The 21138-nt window shown below is 42.4% G+C and overlaps 1 protein-coding gene across 2 annotated transcripts; it reads right to left on the bottom strand.

Annotated features, from left to right (window-relative positions):
* Window positions 1-1106: 1106 nt before the first annotated feature.
* Window positions 1107-19438, bottom strand: osbpl3a (oxysterol binding protein-like 3a). 2 transcript variants are annotated; one of them, XM_058404837.1, is made up of 23 exons: window positions 19242-19438; window positions 18105-18224; window positions 15009-15149; window positions 14794-14913; window positions 14624-14677; window positions 13880-13993; window positions 13663-13791; window positions 12775-12859; window positions 12578-12681; window positions 11712-11795; window positions 11460-11601; window positions 11243-11334; window positions 10944-11075; window positions 10763-10856; window positions 10121-10347; window positions 9108-9245; window positions 8935-8998; window positions 7164-7242; window positions 6916-7066; window positions 3723-3867; window positions 3463-3589; window positions 2070-2192; window positions 1107-1689 (listed from the first exon to the last, which is right to left on the bottom strand). In XM_058404837.1, exons 3-23 carry the CDS (start codon window positions 15117-15119, stop codon window positions 1593-1595), a joined length of 2412 nt encoding a protein of 803 aa, XP_058260820.1. In that variant the 5' UTR covers window positions 15120-15149; window positions 18105-18224; window positions 19242-19438; the 3' UTR covers window positions 1107-1592. The 2 variants fall into 2 exon arrangements, with proteins under 2 accessions (XP_058260820.1, XP_058260821.1); XM_058404838.1 differs by lacking the exon at window positions 18105-18224.
* Window positions 19439-21138: the final 1700 nt, after the last annotated feature.

Genomic DNA, 21138 nt, shown 5'->3' with positions numbered 1-21138 from the left:
TGACAGCCTGGGGGAAAAGAAAAGGAGGAAATGGAAATTGTGAAAACCCTGAAAAGAGAATTTTCTTCCTCTTGCGTACATGAACCAGATATCAGGCCACTGGGGAAAAAAAAGGAGAGCAAATCTACCGATTATATATACACTGACCAGGCATAACATTATGACCAATATTGTGTTGCTGGTGCACTGTGTATTCTGACACCTTTCTATCAGAACCAGCATTAACTTCTTCAGCAGTTTGAGCAACAGTCTGTTGGATCGGCTCACACGGGCCAGCCTTCACTCCCCACGTGTGTATCAATGAATGAGCCTCGGCCATCCATGACCCTGTCTCCGGTTCACCACTGTTCCTTCCTTGGACCAATTTTGATAGATACTGACCACTGCAGAACGGGAACACCCCACAAGAGCTGCAGTTTTGGAGATGCTCTGATCCAGTGGTCTAGCCATCACAATTTTTTTTATCTGTGAGATGTTTTTAATGTGAATGTAAGTGAAGATAAATAAATGTAAAAAAAAAAAAAAAACCCTGCTGTGTATGCTGGAATGATAAGGAATAAAAATTAAAGTTTGCGTCACAGCCCAAATGTGAGGTCACTAATAAACCTCTGTGGTTGTACACAGTTCTTCTTTTCGGTGTCAGGGATTTTACGAAAACATCACTGCATTTCCAAGAAAAAACCTGTGACCCAAACCAGGAAAAGTGGAAGGATGGAGAATGACACACAAGGACGATTCAGACATCTGATTGGACGAGACATCGGTCACTCAGGATATACAGGAAGTCCAGCAGCAGTGGAAAGTGGAGTGGTGTGTGTATGAACGCAGCTCTGCTCTTATAGCGCTCCTTACCTCCTTTAATCTGGAATAGTTTGGTCTGGTGTGTTTTTAGAGATCGCAAACTAATCTTATACGCTAATATCCAAAATTACACCATATGAATGTCCTCAATAAAGTCCATTTTCTTATAAATATAAATATGTTTGTTATGTTCTTTTGTTATTAAGAAGATTAAATCTCTACGGGGAATATTAATACCTGTCTTTTTGTTTTGACAATAAATTCCATCAGAAGACCAGAAGAATAAAAACTAGTGAAGAAAACAGTGAAGTAAGCCATTGCATTTTTATTGCTTCAGTGGTTTTTGTGGTTCCAGGCATGTAAGATGACCTTTAGATGACCTACGGATCTCACAAACACCGATTTTCAGTATAGTGAAAATTCACACTTTTAAAAGTGCAGCAGATTGTGATCGGTGAATTATGTGAACGTCACTCTATTATTACGATATATATTTAATTGGATTTGTGGTGGTTTATCTCTTGATATCCCACAGCAGCAGTTCTCCTTATTAGGAAGTGCTGATGACACTGTATGCAGAAAAAAAACAACTTTTAAACACAATTAACAGGATGATATTTGACTTGCCCTATGTGCAAAAAATAAAAAGAACAAGGATCATTGATTTTAAGAAGCCGATCAAGGCTCGTCAGCAGTAAGTATGGGTGCACCGTGGGCTTTAAAAGCAGAATAAAAGCATATTTTGGTGTCAGGAAACAGCAAACATCGTGATGGGGAAAGTCCCAGCCTCATCACCACAGCACAGGGAACTCCAGTCTGTTGAAGCCAGGGTCTTCCCTCAATTGCCAGTAAGTGCCATTGCTGATCCAAGAGTCATCTTCAGACCAGCTATTAACAAAAAATAAAGAGAGAAAGGAAATTTAATAATATGTTAATCTGACGTAGGTCCTGTTTTTAAACTAAACATTTCTAATATCAGATACACCGGTCAGGTATAACATTCTGAGCAGTGACCGACGTGAATAAGAATGATGATCTCCTCATCATGGCACCTGTTAGTGGGTGGGATATATTGATGCACGTGGGGAGTGAAGGCTGGATGCATTAAGTAGTTAATGCTGGTTCTGATTGAAAGGTGTCAGGATACACAGTGCATGACGGGTCAGGGCCCTTTCGGCAGCGGACCAACACAATATTAGGTGGGTGGTCATAATGTTATGCCTGATCAGTATACAAAACTGTACTTAAAACCTGCGTCGTTTACATACTTAAAAAATCTGGGTGTGTGAGTCATGTTGTTCTCTTGTAGTAATCTCCTTCTCTCCCTCTGCAGTGACTCGATCCTTTCTTTCTGTTCTTCAGCTCCAGTGATATCTCCTTCCTCCAGCAACCTGAAACAATGCCAGAACACAGCTTCAAATTCATTTTCCACTCTCTGAGGTCTCAAGCAGACTTTATTTGTCACATATACAATACTGCACAGTGAAATTCCTTCTTCGCATATCCCAGCCTTGAAGGGTTGGGGTCACAGCACAGGGTCAGCTATGATATAGAGCCCCCTGGAGTGGGGAGGGTTAAGGGTCTTGCTCAAGGACCCAACTGTGGGAGCTTGGTGATGCTGGTGCTTGAACCCTGATCTTCTGACCAACAACCCAGAGCCTTAACCACTTGAGCCATCACCTCTGTTTCCAAATATGATCAGGAGAGGAACTTCTCCCTTATCTTTTTTATTCTATTATCTTACATATTAATATAAGACATGAGAAATTAATATTAGATCAGATTATAAAAGTGAAACTTGGAAATATTACAGTGATTCAATTTAAAAAGAGAAGTGGACAAATTTCCCCTAATGTGTAGCAAACACACTTAAAAGCTGTATCAAGCTATGGTCACATCTTCCCCACTAAATTGGTAAGACAGTTTTTTGCTTTAGTCATTTAGGTTAACAATACACTATACTGCCAAATGTTTTGGGACGTCTGCCTTTACATGCACATGAATGTAATAGAGTTGGAGTTGTCCTGCCCTTTGCAGCTATAACAGCTTCAACTCTTATGGGAAGGCTGTCCACAAGGTTTAGGAGTGTGTTTATGGGAATTCTTTGACCATTCCTCTAGAAGACCATTTGTCAGGTCAGGCACAGATGTTGGACGAGAAGGTCTGACTCTCAGTCTCCACTCTATCCCAAAGGTGTTCTATTGGGTTGAGGTCAGGACTCTGTGCAGGCCAGTCAAGTTCCTCCACACCAAACTCACTCATCCATGTCTTTATGGACCTTGCTTTGGTCACTGGTGTGCAGTCATGTTGGAACAGGAAGGGGTCATCCCCAAACTGTTCCCACAAAGAGCATGAAATTGTCCAAAATGTCTTGGTATGAAGCTGAAGCATTAAGAGTTCCTTTCACTGGAACTTAGGGGCCGAGACCAACCCCTGAAAAATCACACCTGAATTCAATGATTCAGAGAAGTGTCCCAAAACTTTTGGCAATACAGTGTAACAAATCGTGGGATGGTCAAAGCTTGGGGCTTTCCAAATGTCCATTTGGGGGGGGGTGTTTAGACAAAATGTTTGGGAACCTCTACTATAGATGGAGTTTGGTCACAAATTGGTTGAAGGTAGGATATTTTTGTTTGGAAAAGTGTGTGTGTGTGTGTGTACCTCTGGTCTGGCCTGAAACGTGTATCTGTTGGGGGCAGGAAAGGACTTATACTCTCATTCAACTCATTCAGTTCAACAGTAAATTGATTGAAGCCGTAGAATTGCTCATAGTCCTTGGGCAAGGGGTCTATTCACACACACACACACACACACACACACACCATGAGTTAATGTAATTACACTCAGAATTTCACCAGACAAATCATCTATCATAAGATCATAAGAGTACAGATGTTTTAACAGTACACTTATTTACTCACTGGCTCTCCAGATGCAGATGGCTGATGGAGGATTTCCGAGGTACAAGGCCTCGTTCCATTTACCGAAAAGTGTGTGAACCACACGCCCCTCCGTATCGGTCACCACCGCTTCTATCTCATTGATGTTTAAGCTTCTAGACTTGGACTGAGAAACAACATACAGTGAGGGAAAAAATGATTTGATCCCCTGCTGATTTTGTACGTTTGCCCACTGACAAAGAAATGATCAGTCTGTAATTTTAATGGTAGGTGTATTTGAACAGTGAGAGGCAGAATAACAACAAAAAAATCCAGAAAAACGCATTTCAGAAAAGTTCTACATTGATTTGCATTTTAATGAGTGAAATAAGTATTCGATCCCCTATCAATCAGAAAGATTTCTGGCTCCCAGGTGTCTTTTATACAGGTAAGGAGCTGAGATTACAGTAGGAGCACTCTCGGGGAGTCTCAGCTCCTTAACTGTATGAAAGACACCTGTCCACAGAAGGAAGCTATCAATCAGATTCCAAACTCTCCATCATGGCCATGGATGTCAGGGACAAGATTGTAGACCTACACAAGGCTGGAATGAGCTACAAGACCATCTCCAAGCAGCTTGGTGAGAAGGTGACAACAGCTGGTGCGATTATTCCCAAATGGAACAAACACAAAAGGACTGTCAATCTTCCTCGGTCTGGGGCTCCATGCAAGATCTCACCTCATGGAGTTTCAGTGATCATGAGAATGGCAAGGAATCAGCCCAGAATTACACTGGAGGATTTTGTCAATGATCTCAAGGCAGCTGGGACCATAGTCACCAAGAAAACAATTGGTAACACACTACGCTGTGAAAGACTGAAATCCAGTAGCGCCCGCAAGGTCCCCCTGCTAAAGAAAGCACATGTACAGGACCATCTGAAGTTTGCCAGTGAACATCTGAATGATTCAGAGGTCATGTGGTCAAATGAGACCAAAATCCAGCTCTTTGGCATCAACTCAACTCGCCGTGTTTGGAGGAGGAGGAATGCTGCCTATGACTCCAAGAAGACCATCCCCACCGTCAAACATGGAGGTGGAAACATTATGCTTTTGGGGTGTTTTTCTGCTAAGGGGACAGGACAACCGCACCGCATCAAAGGGACGATGGACGGAGCCATGTACCGTCAAATCTTGAGTGAGAACCTCCTTCCCTCAGCCAGGACATTGAAAATGGGTCGTGGATGCAAAGAGGAGTGGGCCCAAATTCCTTGAGATGTGAGATGTGTGCAAACCTGGTGGCCAACTACAAGAAATGTCTGACGTCGGTGATTGCCAAAAAGGGTTTGCCTCCAAGTACTAAGTCATGTTTTGCAAAGGGGTCAAATACTTATTTCACTCAATAAAATGCAAATCAATGTATAACTTTTCTGAAATGTGTTTTTCTGGATTTTTTTGTTGTTATTCTGTCTCTCACTGTTCAGATAAACCTACCATTAAAATTACAGACTGATCATTTCTTTGTCAGTCGGCAAATGTACAAAATCAACAGGGGATCAAATCATTTTTTCCCTCACTGTACAAACAAACACAACACTAAATAAATAAATAAATTAAAAATGCAACAGATTTTACTGCACATGGATTCAATAACCAAAAGAAGATAACTATTCATCTAAATCAGTAAAGTATAAACAAGTACAGTGGTGTGAAAAAGTTTTTGCCCCGTCCTGTTTTTAATTTTTTTTGCATATTTCTCACACTTGAAAGATTCAGATCATCAAACAAATTGTAATATTACACAAAGATAATGCAGTAAATACAAAACACAGTTTTTAAATGATTATTTCATTTATTAAAGGAAGAAAAAGCTGTCCAAACCTACCTGACCCTACGTGAAAAATTAATTGCCCCCTAAATCTAATAACTGGTTGTGCCACCCTTTGCAGCAACAACTGCAATCAAGCATTTGCGATAACTGCCCATGAGTCTTTCACATGGCTGTGGAGGAATTTTGGCCCACTCTTCTTTGCAAAATTGTTTTAATTCAGCCACATTGGAGGTTTTTCGAGCATGAGTGGACTGTTTAAGGTCATTCCACAGCATCTCAATCAGATTTAAGTCCGGACTTTGACTTGGTCACTCCAAAACCTCCCACGTAGCAGACGGCTCTGGGCCAGATCTGACATTAAGCCGGCACTGCTGGCTGAGTTCTGGTATGGCAAGGGGTATGTCAACCAGATGTGGACCAGGTCTGGCAGTGATGGCACTGTTTATATGATGGCATGCCAGATGTGACCCGGTTATGTTTTGGTTTATGTGGTGTGGCCCAGTGCTGGCCCATGTTTGGCCCACCTCTGGCAAACCAGATATGGGCCACCAAAGGGCCATCATTCTTTGTGGTATGTTGGCCTAGTGCATGTGTGGGCCAGATCTGGGCCAGACCTATTTTGCTATCTGGGCTTCATTTTGTTTTTCTTGAGCCATCCAGAGGTGGACCTGCTGGTGTGTTTGGGATGATTGTCCTGCTGCATTTTGTATTTACTGCATTATCTTTGTGTAATATTAAAATTTGTTTGATGATCTGAATCTTTTAAGTGTGACAAATATGTAAAAAAATAAAAAAGGGGGAAAAACCTTTTCACACCACTGAAGGTTAGTAGGTTTATCATCTTCCGTTGCCATGACATCCAGTTGATGTTCGTTACCGAGCACGCTAAGAGAACTAAAAAAATATGCCACAGACATTTACGCTGACCGCTAAGTGACTCGGGCATGACCTGTGCTGGTGTTTAGAGAGGGTTTTGCTATTAAATCATTTCCTTTTCATCACACACTCTCTCTCTTCCTGTTATACTAATAGATCTCTCTCTCTCTATGTATATATACACTGATCAGGCATACCATTATGACCACTGCATAGGTCAGTATCCATCAAAAGTATCCGCTGCTAACATCTTGGTGCCAGATCCCACAGCACACCTTCAGGGATCTAGTGGAGTCTATGCCTCGATGGGTCATGGCTTTGTTGGCAGCAAAACACAATATATGAGGCAGGTGGTCATAATATTATGGCTGATCAGTGTATCCCATATACACACACCTAGACTAAATCCATCGTGTACCCCAAATGACCTGTAGTCCAGAACTAAAGTTGACCATGCTTTATTGAATGAATGAACGTCCATGTACCCACAGCAGGTCATTGTTGAGAAACTGACCCGAAGCTGAGTTTTACCTTAAGGAAGGTAACTTTACAGATGCTGGTGTCTTCTGCAGTCGTGGTGTTTTTGATGGTCATCTCACCGTAATGTTCTATCCAGCGCTCACCGCTTAGGATGTTATGGATACAGGAAGTGACCCGGTTCAGCTCATAATGATCCCCAACACTATGATGAAGGGAGACAGAGGAATATGAAAAATGAAGGAAAATTCCACAACTGGACGGTGAGTGATTTATTAAGTAGCGGGAGACAGAATGATTACCATGGCAACGCTATATGGATGGTTCCCACTGGGACAATCTCCATGGACTTGCCCCAAAATTTGTTCTTCCACCGGACATCTAAGAAAGACCAGGCTGTGTTTAACATCTAAACATATTTTAACATATGTACACACACACACACACACACACACACACACTCTTATACACATGTATACACACATACTCATACATATATATACACACACACACTTATACACATTTATACACACTCACACTTATACACATTTATACACACTCACTTATACACATTTATACACACTCACTTATACACATTTATACACACTCACACTTATACACATTTATACACACTCACACTTATACACATTTATACACACTCACTTATACACATTTATACACACTCACTTATACACATTTATACACACTCACACTTATACACATTTATACACACTCACTTATACACATTTATACACACTCACACTTATACACATGTATACACACACACACAAACACTCTCTTATACACATGTATACACACACACACACGTATACACACTCACTTATACACACACGTATACACACTCACTTATACACACATGTATACACACACACATGTATACACATTTATACACACTCACACTTATACACATGTATACACACACACACACAAACACTCTCTTATACACATGTATACACACACACACACACACACGTATACACACTCACTTATACACACATGTATACACACTCACTTATACACACATGTATACACACACACATGTATACACATTTATACACACTCACACTTATACACATGTATACACACACACACACACACTCACTTATACACACATGTATACACATTTATACACACTCACACATACACATGTATACACACACACACACAAACACTCTCTTATACACATATATACACACACACACACACACACACACACGTATACACACTCACTTATACACACATGTATACACACTCACTTATACACACATGTATACACACACATGTATACTCACTCGCTCATACACACACACACACACACACAAATATGAGACAGAACACTGCTATAAAACACCAGCAAAGTTGACTTGTTCTTCTCTGAGGTTAGTCACGATATTTCAGTTTATTTCAGATACCACTTGCTTTGGTCACTGGTGTGCAGTCATGTTGGAACAGGAAGGGGTCATCCCCAAACTGTTCCCACAAAGAGCATGCAATTGTCCAAAATATCTTGGTATGAAGCTGAAGCATTAAGAGTTCCTTTCACTGGAACTAAGGGGCCGAGACCAAACCCCTGACTTCAATGATTTGGAGGGGTGTCCCAAAACTTTTGCCAATACAGTGTATGAATGTGACTCAGATTAAACATGGAAAAGAGAAGGAAAAGCTGAGGGTCAGTGCCTCCATCACCAGGTACCATGAGTCAATGAGAAATAAACAGCCTAGAATCAGAAAGCTGTCTCTGAGTCACAAGTCATGGGTCGTCCAGCAGGATAATGACCACAAAAAGCACCCAGGAATGGATTAGAAGAAAACGTTGGACTGTACTGAAGTGGCCTGTATGGAGCTCCAATCTCAGTTGGGAGAAAGAAGGCAAGAAACTAGAACTAGAACTGTTTCCTCCAGTTAGGTTAAAGGTCACAATATTTTATGTCCATGGTCATTTTTTCATTTTTTTTATCCAGGTGATAAAAGCAAAGGTTCTGTTCTAAGGGTATCGATAATTTAGGCTACATCTCTGTGAGTGTGTGTGTGAGTGTGTGTGTGTGTTCTCACCTTGCCAAAGTGTGAAGTTCTTGGATTCGCAGTGGCATGCAGACACCGGTGGGTGGTGGCTTACCTGAGGAACAAGTAGTGAAGTGTGCATGAGCCAGTACTTATATAAGGGAAAAAGAAACCCTGTGTGTGTGTGTGTGTGTGTGTGTGTGTGTATTTGTGTGGTCTTGTACCTGCTCCGAGATGAAGCGGAAGCCCTTGTCTGGACGCTCACACTCGTACGTCTCTCCCAGTAAAGGGTTAAAGGGTTTTTTCCCTGCTCTGGTATACGTACACGCATACATAGACACTGCGAATGCTGCAACATACACCTACACACACACACACACACACACACACACACACACACACAGAGGGTCATCTTTATCTGAGGTTCAAATTCAGGATGTACAATATCTCAAAGAGCGATTTTATCGTTTGAGGAACGTCAGGTTCAGAGACGATTTTCTGATGATAAAGAGTGATCATTTGAGTTGGACTTTCCTGACTTTACCGGTCATTCTCCATTGACCTCTCTCATCAACAAGGAGAGATCAGCAACTTCTGAAATATACAAACTAGAACCATCTCACAGTTACAGGATTCTGATGTTTGATGTGAACTTTGCATGATTTTTAAGCACTGCAGCGCTGCCACATGACTGGATAACTGGAGCAGGCGTTCCTATTAAAGTGAAGTGTGTGTGTGTGTGTGTAGGTGTGTGTTGTAATGTCTGTACCGATAGATGACAGTCATACTTTTCCTCCAGACTACTCAAGAGTCATATTCATGTGAATCACTGTACAGAAATACATGATGTGCTGTAAATTCCCCCACACACACACACACACCTATTCACTGACTATTTTAGTGATTAAACTAATACTCGTGACTCGGTAAAGGTCATATAAACTCAAGTAACCCCATATTACCATGGTTACTGGTAAATGCACCTCTTCTGATACTAAAATTACTGGTCAGTCTACATCCCAGCCCTCACCTGTGGTCACAAGCTCTGAGAGAATGAGGTGCCAGTTTCTCAGACTCTTCATGTATTACAGTCTGTAGAGTTTATATAGAGCTCTGTGTTGATGACAGAGGTCAGAGAAGACTGGCCAGACTGGTTCATGGTGACAGAAAGTTATCTGCAGTGTCAGTCAGAGACTACCCACTATTAGTCTGAGTGACCAGTGAGTTTTGCTCTCACCATGCGCATTTGTGGGTCCTGTGTGTGTGCAGCTGTGTCCAGTAGATGGCAGTACTCCATCTCCTCACAGAGTCTCTGCAGTGTGTTGACCGGCTCGTTGAGCTGCACCGGCATGGCCACCTTGGAGAGGTCCTTCCCAATGTTGGAATAGAGAATGCTCCATAAATTCACACCCCCACTCACACACGCACTGGGTAACCTTAAGCGCCGCTGTACCATGCTTTTGTCTGGACACACACAAAAACACACACACGAATCAGCCATAACAATCTGAGCACTGACCGGTGAGGTGAATAATACTGATTATCTGGCCAAACTGTGATGGTTAGACCACTGGATCAGAGCATGTCCAAAACTGCAGCTCTTGTGGTGGTGTTCCTGGTCTGCAGTGGTCAGCATATAACAAAAGTGTCCTTTAAGCCCATGGAGGCCCCACCTGAGAACTTACAGGACTTAAAGCATCTTGGTGCCAGATCCCACAGCACACCTTCAGTGGAGTCCATGCCTCGATGGGTCAAGGATGTTTTGGCAGGAAAATGGGGGGACCGTGGCAGGTGGTCATAATGTTATGCCTTACCAGTGTAGATGATAGAGAGATGTTAATACACATTGTGTGTGTGTATGTGTGTGTAAATGTTTTACCCATGTTATCCTTCTCCATCCCTCCCTCGCTGCTGCTGAGATCCACTGAAACATTATCACTCGCGTCACTCAAGCAGGAATCATTATCCGAGGCCTGAGTGTGCACACAAACATAAACAAACATGAAGACACGGAACCAGCAACATCCTTTACTCCGCCCACTTTTGCTTTGCGCTCTGACCTCATTCTCAGAGGAGCTGGAAGACAGCAGGAACTCTTTCGCATCGAAGAACTCCGACAGCGACTCGGGGATCGAGCCTCGCATCTCACTTGAGACCTGGTGCAGGAGGTGTGTGGGTCCGTCCGTCATGTCCTGAGGATCGTATGAAAGATGGATTCGGTTCTTAAGCTGGAATCTCGTGTCACAATTTACTTCCTTAAACACAAGGTGTCCTTTCTGTTGTCTTCAAATGGACCTGTGTTGTTATAGTGCATTATAATATACTTATCTTATCATCATCATCATCATCGGTCACACACCTTATCATGAATGCTCTTTAATTCCAGACTGCATCTCACTCTGTCTCTCTCTGAACACAGAGAGGTGTATGTGGATTTCAGCGTCACACACACTAAACACAGAGACAGGGGTTAAGTGCTGAGAGGGTTAAGTGCTTCATATCACCGGCTGAATGCAAATTAAAGATTAAATAGGAAATAAAAACTCTTTTTTTCTCTCCCTAGGACAGTAACTCACCATTGCTGGCCAGCCTGCAGAAGTCCTCCTGTAGCTGCGAGGCATCAGTGGGCGAGTCTGGAGAGTCCAGATGTGACTCTGGACAGCAAGTTTCAGATGAGGTCAGGTTCGGGTTTGAATCGTTCAGATGAGAAGATGAAGCCTGAGTTGATGAGACAGGAGATTATTATTATTATTATTATTATTATTATTATTAATTCACTTAAACCACCAGCACTTAATAATTTAAACTTAAAACTGTTTCTGCTGCACCTGCAGGGAGTGCTTTCTATTTTTTCTCTGTTTTCTGGACCTCCATCTCCTCGTACTTTTCTTCTCTTTCTTGGGAACTTCAGTCTGTCAGAACCGAAGCAGAGCGAGAATTAGACCAGAGAAGAAAGTATAGAAGCTGTTCTGGAGGAAACACATATAAACAGAGGGTGAGGAAGCTCAGAGAAGATGAGGAAGCTCACAGAGGGTGAGGAAGCTCATAGTAGGTGAGGAAGCTCACAGAGGGTGAGGAAGCTCCTAGAAGGTGAGGAAGCTCATAGAAGGTGAGGAAGCTTACACAGAGGGTGAGGAAGCTCATGGTAGGTGAGGAAGCTCACAGAGGGTGAGGAAGCTCCTAGAAGGTGAGGAAGCTCACAGAGGGTGAGGAAGCTCATAGAAGGTGAGGAAGCTCATAGAGGGTGAGGAAGCTCACAGAAGGTGAGGAAGCTCATAAAAGATGAGGAAGCTCACAGAGGGTGAGGAAGCTCATAGAGGGTGAGGAAGCTCACAGAAGGGGAGGAAGCTCATAGAAGGTGAGGAAGCTCATAGAAGGTGAGGAAGCTCACAGAGGGTGAGGAAGCTCACAGAGGGTGAGGAAGCTCCTAGAAGGTGAGGAAACTCCTAGAAGGTGAGGAAGCTCCTAGAAGGGAGGAAGCTCACAGAGGGTGAGGAATCTCAGAGAAGGTGAGGAAGCTCACAGAGGGTGAGGAAGCTCACAGAGGGTGAGGAAGCTCAAAGAGGGTGAGGAAGCTCAGAGAAGGTGAGGAAGCTCATAGAAGGTGAGGAAGCTCATAGAAGGTGAGGAAGCTCACAGAGGGTGAGGAAGCTCAAAGAGGGTGAGGAAGCTCAGAGAAGGTGAGGAAGCTGACCTGCACAGTGTTGATAGTGGAGGCAGAGAAGGTGCGCTGCAACACTTCCATATTCTTCAACAGCAGATTGAGTTCCAGCAGAGACGATTCACACTCCGAGAGTTCTGCGAAAAGGAAATTGGAAAGAGTTTGAGGAACAGAAACAATACTGAAGAGATGAAAAAGGTGCGAACAGGTACACTTTGTGCTGCTCGTACCTCTACAGCATTTCTTCATGTCTTCTGAGCTCTGGAACCAACTGGTCTTCGATAGGTGAGAAGGCTGTTTAGATAGAACTGCTCGCTGCAGAGAGAGAGAGAGAGAGAGAGAGAGAGAGAGAGAAAGAGGGGGAGAAAGAAAAAGAGAGAGAGGATAGAGAGAGAGGAAGAGAGAGAGAGAGGGAGAATAAGAGAATAGAGGGAGAGATAGAAAGAGAGAGAGAGAGAGAGAGAGAGAGAGAGAGAGAGAGAGGAATGAGGGATGGAGAGGGAGAGAGAGAATAAGAGAATAGAGGGAGAGAGAATAAGAGAATAGAATTAAATCCAGGAGTTTAGAGGATTTTAGGGAAACATCTGATCAATGATCAATGTGAGGTAATAAAGAGTATTATTATTTTTACAGAAAATATATCACCAACACATTAATGTTTCCATAGCAACAGCTAAGTCATAAAGGACGTCCTATATTCTTAACTTAAATAAATAAATCTAAATAAATCCTAATCATTGAGAGGTTTTCTGTTAAACATTTAGAGAAGGAGTCTCTTTCAACATCCTCAGTCAAAGGAACAGGTGAAGCCGGACAGTCAAATGACCGCTTGGACACTAGCGTTAGCATTAGCAACGACTGCCACTATATTCATTTCTAGTGCAAGTGTATAACACTCTAAAGACACAAGTTTAGCTCAGATGTTCGATGATGCTGAAGAGTGCGCTCACGCTCACATTTTTTCTTTGGAATTAGCGCTCATTAGTATTTAAGCTTCATTGTTAGCATCATTAGTGAGTTACGTTACTAGCATGACAGAACCACCATGTTCTCTTCCTATCCAGTTAGTTGGGTTCTGTCCAAGCGGCACTGTTGGACCGTCAGAGGGAAAGCGATACCCTTCTGAGTGAGGAGGAGTCGGAGTGTAGGTGGCGCTCTTGAGGATCCATGACGATCTCATTCTGACGGAACATGCGGTGATTTCGGAGCTGACCCACCCAGTCGTCGAACTGCTCGCGTGACTTCACCTAGGAAAACAATATTCAAAAAGATTACATAAGAGGATGAAAGCGTCTATGGGTGTGTGTGTGTGTGTGTGTGTGTGTGTGTGGTCACCTTCAAATGGTAAATACTGTCCTCTGCGTCCAGATCGATACACATGGTCTTTTTATTGATGGACATGACGGAGAGACCAATGTCGATACGGCCGCGGATTTTCCCCTTCTTCAGCTTAACACAAAACACAGACAGACAATGTGTTCAAAATAGGACATGACATCCTTTATCTGAATTTGTGGCCAAAACAGCCCTGACTGGTCGAGGCATGGACTCCCTGAAGGGTGTGCTGTGGTATCTGGCACCAAGATGTTAGCAGCAGATCCTTTAAGGATATTTTTTATGGATACTGACCATTGCAGATGAGCCTCCATGGGCTTAAAGGATACTTTTGATAGATACTGACCACTATAGACCAGGACCACCACCACAAGAGCTGCAGTTTTGGAGATGCTCTGATTCAGTGGTCTAGCCATCATAATTTGGCCCTCTTGGTCAAACCCGGTCAAATCCTTAGGCTTGTTCATTTTTCATGCGTCTAACACATCAACTTTCAGGACCAAAGGCTGCCTAATATATCCCACCCACTAACAGGTGCCATGATGAGGAGATCATCAGTCTCATTCACTTCACCGGTCAGTGGTCAGAATGTTATGGCTGACCGGTGTATGTGTGTGTGAAATTTCAGAATGCAAACAATCACAAAAAAAGTATGAAAATTAAAGCGGAAACCTTTAGACTTTTTTAATGTTTGTGTACGTGTGTGTGTGTGTGTGTGTGTGGGTGTGTGTGTTGTATACTCACATCAGCTAATGTTTTGCCATACATTAGGATCCCTCTGTCCAAAAGAAAGTATCTCTGCCAGGAAATAAACACAATTATGATTAATAAATCTCAGAGACGTCACACCGAATGAGTGATAAAGTGGGCGTGTCTCAATATAAAGAAAATAAAATAAAAGATAAGGCACTGACCTTGTGCCAGCCTTTCATCGGCCACTTCCTCCTCTTCAGCAGGAAGCCTTCCTGCTTGCTCGGTTTCTGGACGTTGGTGTTCGGCTCGCGGAGGCTTTCCATCAACTCCCAGCCTCCTTTCTGTGAGAGACATGCAGACAAAAGACATGTTTATATCTGCTCTATAAAGCTCTATAACCACAGATCCCAGCGTCTATATACACTCTCCATCTTACCTGCTGTGCATCTGGACTGTTTTCTTTGGACGTGGGAGATCTCGGCACGTGAGAGTGATTGAGTGACGTCTTCTCTGTGACTGATGATACGTTTTGCTCCTCCATGTCCATCTGTGTAGAGCGGAGCTTTCAGAAAAACCTCTACACAGAGAGACAGCAGAGGAGAGAGAGAGAGAGAGAGAGAGAAGAGGACAGAGAGACAAAAGAGGACAGAGAAACAGAAATGGACAGAGAGACAGAAGCTTTAAGTTTGTAGTTGTTTTAAATGTGTAGTTACACACACACACACACACACATATATGCACACGCACGCATGCATGCATACACTACCAGTCAGAAGCTTGGACACACCTTTTAATTCAATGTTTTTTGTTTAGGGATTTATTTTCTACATTCTAGAACAATACTGGAGATTTCAAAACTATGAAATAACACACATGGACTTCAGTAATCCATATGTAACGACAACAAAAACCAGTCAGTTGTTATTTTAAGACACGAAGGTCAGGTGTTCTGGAATAGTTCTTGCAAGAACAGTATTGTCAAGTGCATTTGCAGAACCCATCAAGCACCATGATGAAACTGGCTCACATGAAGACCATCCCAGTAAAGCAAGACCAAAACTGACCTCTGCTGCAGAGGAGAAGTTCATTTAGAGTGACCAGCCTCAGAAATCACCAATTAACAGCACCTCAGATTAGAGGCGTTATGAAGGCTTTACAGAGCATCAGTAGCAGACATATCTCAACATCAACTGTTCAAACGACATTATTGCGGATTTCGGCCGCCTTCAGCATTGTTTTACAATGTAGAAAGAAATAAACATCAGGAAAGACCATGGAATTAGAAGGTGTGTCCAAACTTTTGACTGGTAGTGTACACAAACACACGCACACACACACACACACACACACACGCACACACACACACACACTTACACAGCTGTGATAAACACACACACACAGCCGTGATAAACACACACACACACACTTACACAGCTGTGATAAACACACACACACTTACACAGCCGTGATAAACACACACACACACTTACACAGCTGTGATAAACACACACACACACACTTACACAGCTGTGATAAACACACACACACACTTACACAGCTGTGATAAACACACACACACACACTTACACAGCTGTGATAAACACACACACACACACACAGCCGTGCTACACACGCATGTTTGTGTGTGCGTGTTTGTGTGTGTGCGCGCGCGTGTTTGTGTGTGTGTTTGCGTGCGTGTGCGTGTGTTTATCACAGTTGTGTAAGTGTGTGTGTGTGTGTGTTTATCACAGCTGTGTAAGTGTGTGTGTGTGTGTGTTTATCACAGCTGTGTGTGTGTGTGTGTGTGTTTATCACAGCTGTGTAAGTGTGTGTGTGTGTGTGTTTATCACAGCTGTGTAAGTGTGTGTGTGTGTGTGTGTGTTTATCACGGCTGTGTAAGTGTGTGTGTGTGTGTGTGTGTTTATCACGGCTGTATAAGTGTGTGTGTGTGTGTGTGTGTGTGTGTTTATCACGGCTGTATAAGTGTGTGTGTGTGTGTGTGTGTGTTTATCACGGCTGTGTAAGTGTGTGTGTGTGTGTTTATCACAGCTGTGTAAGTGTAACACACGGACACACAAACATGGACACACAAACATGTGCGCACGGACACACACACGTGCAGAAACACGGACACACACATGCACACATACCTGAATCCACAAATATGGACACACACAAGCAGAAACATGGACAGACAGACACGCACAAACACACACACACACACAGTATATACTGTAGAAGTCTGTCTCTGGTATAAACATGTTTTCACCTGTCACAATTACAAACACTATAATGTTTGCACAAAACACAACAAATGTTCCCACTGCTGTACAAAAATGTGTGTGTGTGTGTGTGTGTATGTGTGTATTTTAGTACACAGTAAGTGAGAAAGTAAACAGAAACAGTCATTGGGCTTCACTGGTCAAATGCTTTTACTGTACCATTCATCAGAGAATAAACAGAGAATCTCAACACACACACACACACACACAAGCTGAACCATGAGAGCTAACATGTTGAGGACTTTATTAGTTTACTGTCTGATTTGAAATATAACATAACGCTTACTGAAGGACTTTTATTGTGATAAGGTCTGAGAAATCAGAGGAAGTCCTGACCGTTCGTGTGTGTAATGTGAAAAGAACAGAACTCAGTTATAGGACAGTGTTATTCCCTTGGACCTAAATGAGATTTAATTAATTTTTTAAGCGTTAAAGAAGTTTATAATTCAGAGTTCTGACTGAGATCCTGATGTACAGCCACTAACCACTGGACGTGAACGGTGTCCTGACCGCATCGTTACGTAACCCGCGTGAAAGCTGATATTCAACATCCAGCCTTTATAACTGCTTAAAGGAAGTGTTATTGTCAACACGTTACTTATACAGTATGTCATTTATATATATATATATATATATATATATATATATATATGATCTGATCAGGCAAAACATTATGACCACCTGCCTAATATTGTGTTGGTCCGCTGCCAAAACAGCCCTGACCCATATACTGTGTATTCTGACACCTTTCTGTCAGAACCTGCATTAACTACTTCAGCAGTTTGAGCAACAGTAGCTCGTCTGTTGGCTCGGATCACACGGGCCAGCCTTTGCTCCCCACGTGTATCAATGAGGCTTGACCGCCCATGACCATGTCGCTGGTTCACCACTGTTCCTTCCTTGGACCACTTTTGATAGATACTGACCACTGCAGACTGGGAACACCTCACAAGAGCTGCAGTTTTGGAGATGCTCTGATCCAGTGGTCTAGCCATCACAATTTGGCCATTTTGGTCAAACTCCTTACGCTTGTCCATTTTTCCTGCTTCTAACACATCAACTTTGAGGACAAAATGTTCACCTGCTGCCTCTAATATATCCCACCCACTAACAGGTGCCATGATGAGGAGATAACATCGGTCTTCTTCACTTCACCGGTCAGTAATCAGAATGTTATACCTGACCAGTGTATATAACAACGTAAATCCAAACCGAATTCTCATCAGGTGAAAGGTAATGATACGACTTACTGTCGCAAAACAGTCGCTCGCTTCTATCCTACACGTGGGGTTACATCCCTGGGCACGAGAACCTCTGGGTAAGATCGTCCAGCCACTGCTTTTCTATCCACGAGATGGACTGATGGACTCCTAAGAAGTAAAGATTTGCAGATATTTTTTCTCAGTATGTAAGATTTCAGGATTCAGAGCTCACTGTATCACTTGTATTAAGCAAACGATGCATTTCTAATAATCATCATTAGACAGAAATGCAGACCTGTTAGTGTGTAGTGTGCAGGTGACTCTACACACCCTGTTGTGTAGGGGTTATAAACCATTTATAAATGTGTTAAACACAGGCAAGTCAACCTAATCAAGCAGTAAAACGCCGCCTTATCAAGACCACGTGATCAGACTAGGTTTAACGTACTGGTAGTGGTTAACACAATGCTATAATATCACTGACAACTCGTACATCTTATGAGCAAATCTTTCCACACTTCCGGTCAGTCATCTGCATTAAATCCAGAGACTCAGCAATGAAAGCAGAGCGCGAGACTGGTCTTTAATGCCTTAGATCATTCTTTTTAAGCTCCTGATGAGATTTGGGAGATGTGAATAGCTGATAGAATGGGGGAATAAGGGAGAGATGTGATGGATTTTCGACGACTGACCTATTCACGGTGTCCGGCGGCGCGTGCCTGTCCGTCTTGAGCAGGCTCACGTGAACTTGCGCCGATGGAACTGACTCTCGTGTGTGTGTGTGTGTGTGTGTGTGTCTCTATGCATCTTCTCTCACAAACAGACAGAAGACAAACACACCTCGACACTCATGAGGCGTTGACGGGATTCCTTTTTTAGACGCAGTTTCGGTGAACCGACGTGAGCGCACGTGACTACACCTTTACACAACACATTAGAACCTGTTTTGTTTGTTTGATTTAAAGCAAAGGAGACTGCATGAATATATATATATATATATATATATATATATATATATATATATATATATATATATATATATATACAATATGTATAACACACACACACACATTATATATATATATATATATATATATATATTCATGCGTGAAAAGGCTGACTTTAATCTCGTAGAGGCAGGAATGAAACTTCCGGATTATTGTAAAAAGGTACACAAACACCTACCTTTAAAGTCTTCTTGTCATTTTGATCATCATCATCATCATCATCATCATCATCATCCTCCTCCTCCTCCTCAATAGGATTGGTTATACATTTCTAAGACTCATGTTGTATATGTACACGTGGCTGCTTGTACAAAAGTTTTTTAAACGCCGAAAAGCAAAGGGCTGTAAAATGGAATCTCTGCTAAAACCCCAAGTGGGCGGGGTTCAAAGCCGAGTTCAATTCATAAGCGACCAATCATAGGTTAGCAAGACGCTGCATGGACCTATCAGAAGCCGGGAGTGGGCGGTGACTATCGTTCTGTATTACAGGTGGAAAGTGATGATAATTCCGGTTCAGTGAGTCGGATCATTTGACTCGGTAATAAGAGTCGATTCTTTCCACCTCTCAATCGGTTTAGTGCTATTTTCCCCCAAAAAATCATACAAAGCATTACTTCATACATTACTTACATAGAGTATAAAAAAGGAGAACTCTTAAGTCCTGTAGTCAGGAGTCATAATGTGACCTGGCATTGAGTCCCAGGACAGCAAATGATGAATGCTTTGGCAAAGGCAGAAATGTTCTGTCTATCAAATGTCATCTTCAAAATGGTGGTTATCTCAAGCTATTATCTCTTCTCTACTACAGTATACACTAAAGTTTTGGGACACCCCTCCAAATCATTAGGTTCAGGTGTTGTTTTTCAGGGGTTGGACTCGGCCCCTTAGTTCCAGTAAAAGGAACTCTTAATGCTTCAAGACATTTTGGACAATTTCATGCTTTGTGGGAACAGTTTGGGGATGACCCCTTCCTGTTCCAACATGACTGCACATCAGTGACCAAAGCAAGGTCCATAAAGATTCAAGATTCAAGATTCAAGAAGCTTTTATTGTCATTTTAACCACATATATCTGATGCAGTACATAGTGAAATGAAACAACGTTTCTCCAGGACCTGGTGCTACAGAAACATACAACATAAAGATCAAAAACACAAAAAAACCAACAACAGAACAGAAGTTTGTCCAAGCCACATAAAGTGCACAGTGTGCAGCTAGGTGCAAACAGAGCAACATGCAAAAACAATAAGTACAAAAAAGACAACACAAAAACACAAGACACTTAGCGCCAAAAAAAAGAAAAAAAACGTGCAGAAATAAAAAATAAAACAAAATGAAATGATGTACAACTTTGAGAAACTATAGAAAAAACCATATAACTAATAACATATATGATTGTAACATATATATAGCGGCCTGACAACATGTATCGTGCAAAAATACAGTAGCAGCGGTTGAGGTAGTGCAAAATAGTGATTAACATAAATATAAATATAGATATAGCAGCAGATGAAATAAACACAAGGGTTGAGGTAGTGCAATAAGTAACGAACAATATAAATTATGTGTGTGTGTGTGTGTGTCCACACAGGTGAGAGAGAGAGAGAATGTGTGTGTGTGAGAGAGAGTTTTGTACAGTTCAGTCCTGGGTGTTGAGAAGCCTGATGGCTTGAGGAAAGAAACTGTTACACAGTCTGGTTGTGAGGGCCCGAATGCTCCGGTACCTCTTTCCAGATGGCAGGAGGGTGAAGAGTGTGTGTGAGGGTGTGTGGGGTCAGCCACAATGCTGTTGGCTTTGCGGATGCAGCATGCAGTGTAAATGTCATGGATGAAAAGACATGGATGAGTGAGTTTGGTTGGAGGAACTTCACAGGGTCCTGAGAGAACAACTTCGGGATGAATTAGAGCAGAGACTGCGAGCCAGACCTTCTCTCCAACATCAGTGCCTGACCTCACAAATGCACTTCTAGAGGAGCAGTCAAAAATTCCCATAAACACACTCCTCAACGTTATGGAAAGCCTTTCCACAAGAGTTGAAGCTGTTATAGCTATCACAGAGATCAGGCTTTTCCCCCG

Source organism: Hemibagrus wyckioides, linkage group LG12, assembly GCF_019097595.1.
Source record: "Hemibagrus wyckioides isolate EC202008001 linkage group LG12, SWU_Hwy_1.0, whole genome shotgun sequence".
Classification (NCBI taxonomy): domain Eukaryota; kingdom Metazoa; phylum Chordata; class Actinopteri; order Siluriformes; family Bagridae; genus Hemibagrus; species Hemibagrus wyckioides.
Note: the sequence above shows the minus strand (reverse complement) of the source record. Positions and strands in the feature narration are given on the sequence as shown.

Coding starts and splice junctions, on each gene's coding strand:
- osbpl3a (XM_058404837.1), bottom strand. CDS start 15,119: ATGGACATGGAGGAGCAAAACGTATCATCAGTCACAGAGAAGACGTCA. Junction 12,682..12,774: donor CATGAAGAAATGCTGTAGAG/GTACGAGCAGCA, acceptor TCCTTTTCGCAG/AACTCTCGGAGTGTGAATCG. Junction 11,076..11,242: donor TAAAGAGCATTCATGATAAG/GTGTGTGACCGA, acceptor TACGATCCTCAG/GACATGACGGACGGACCCAC.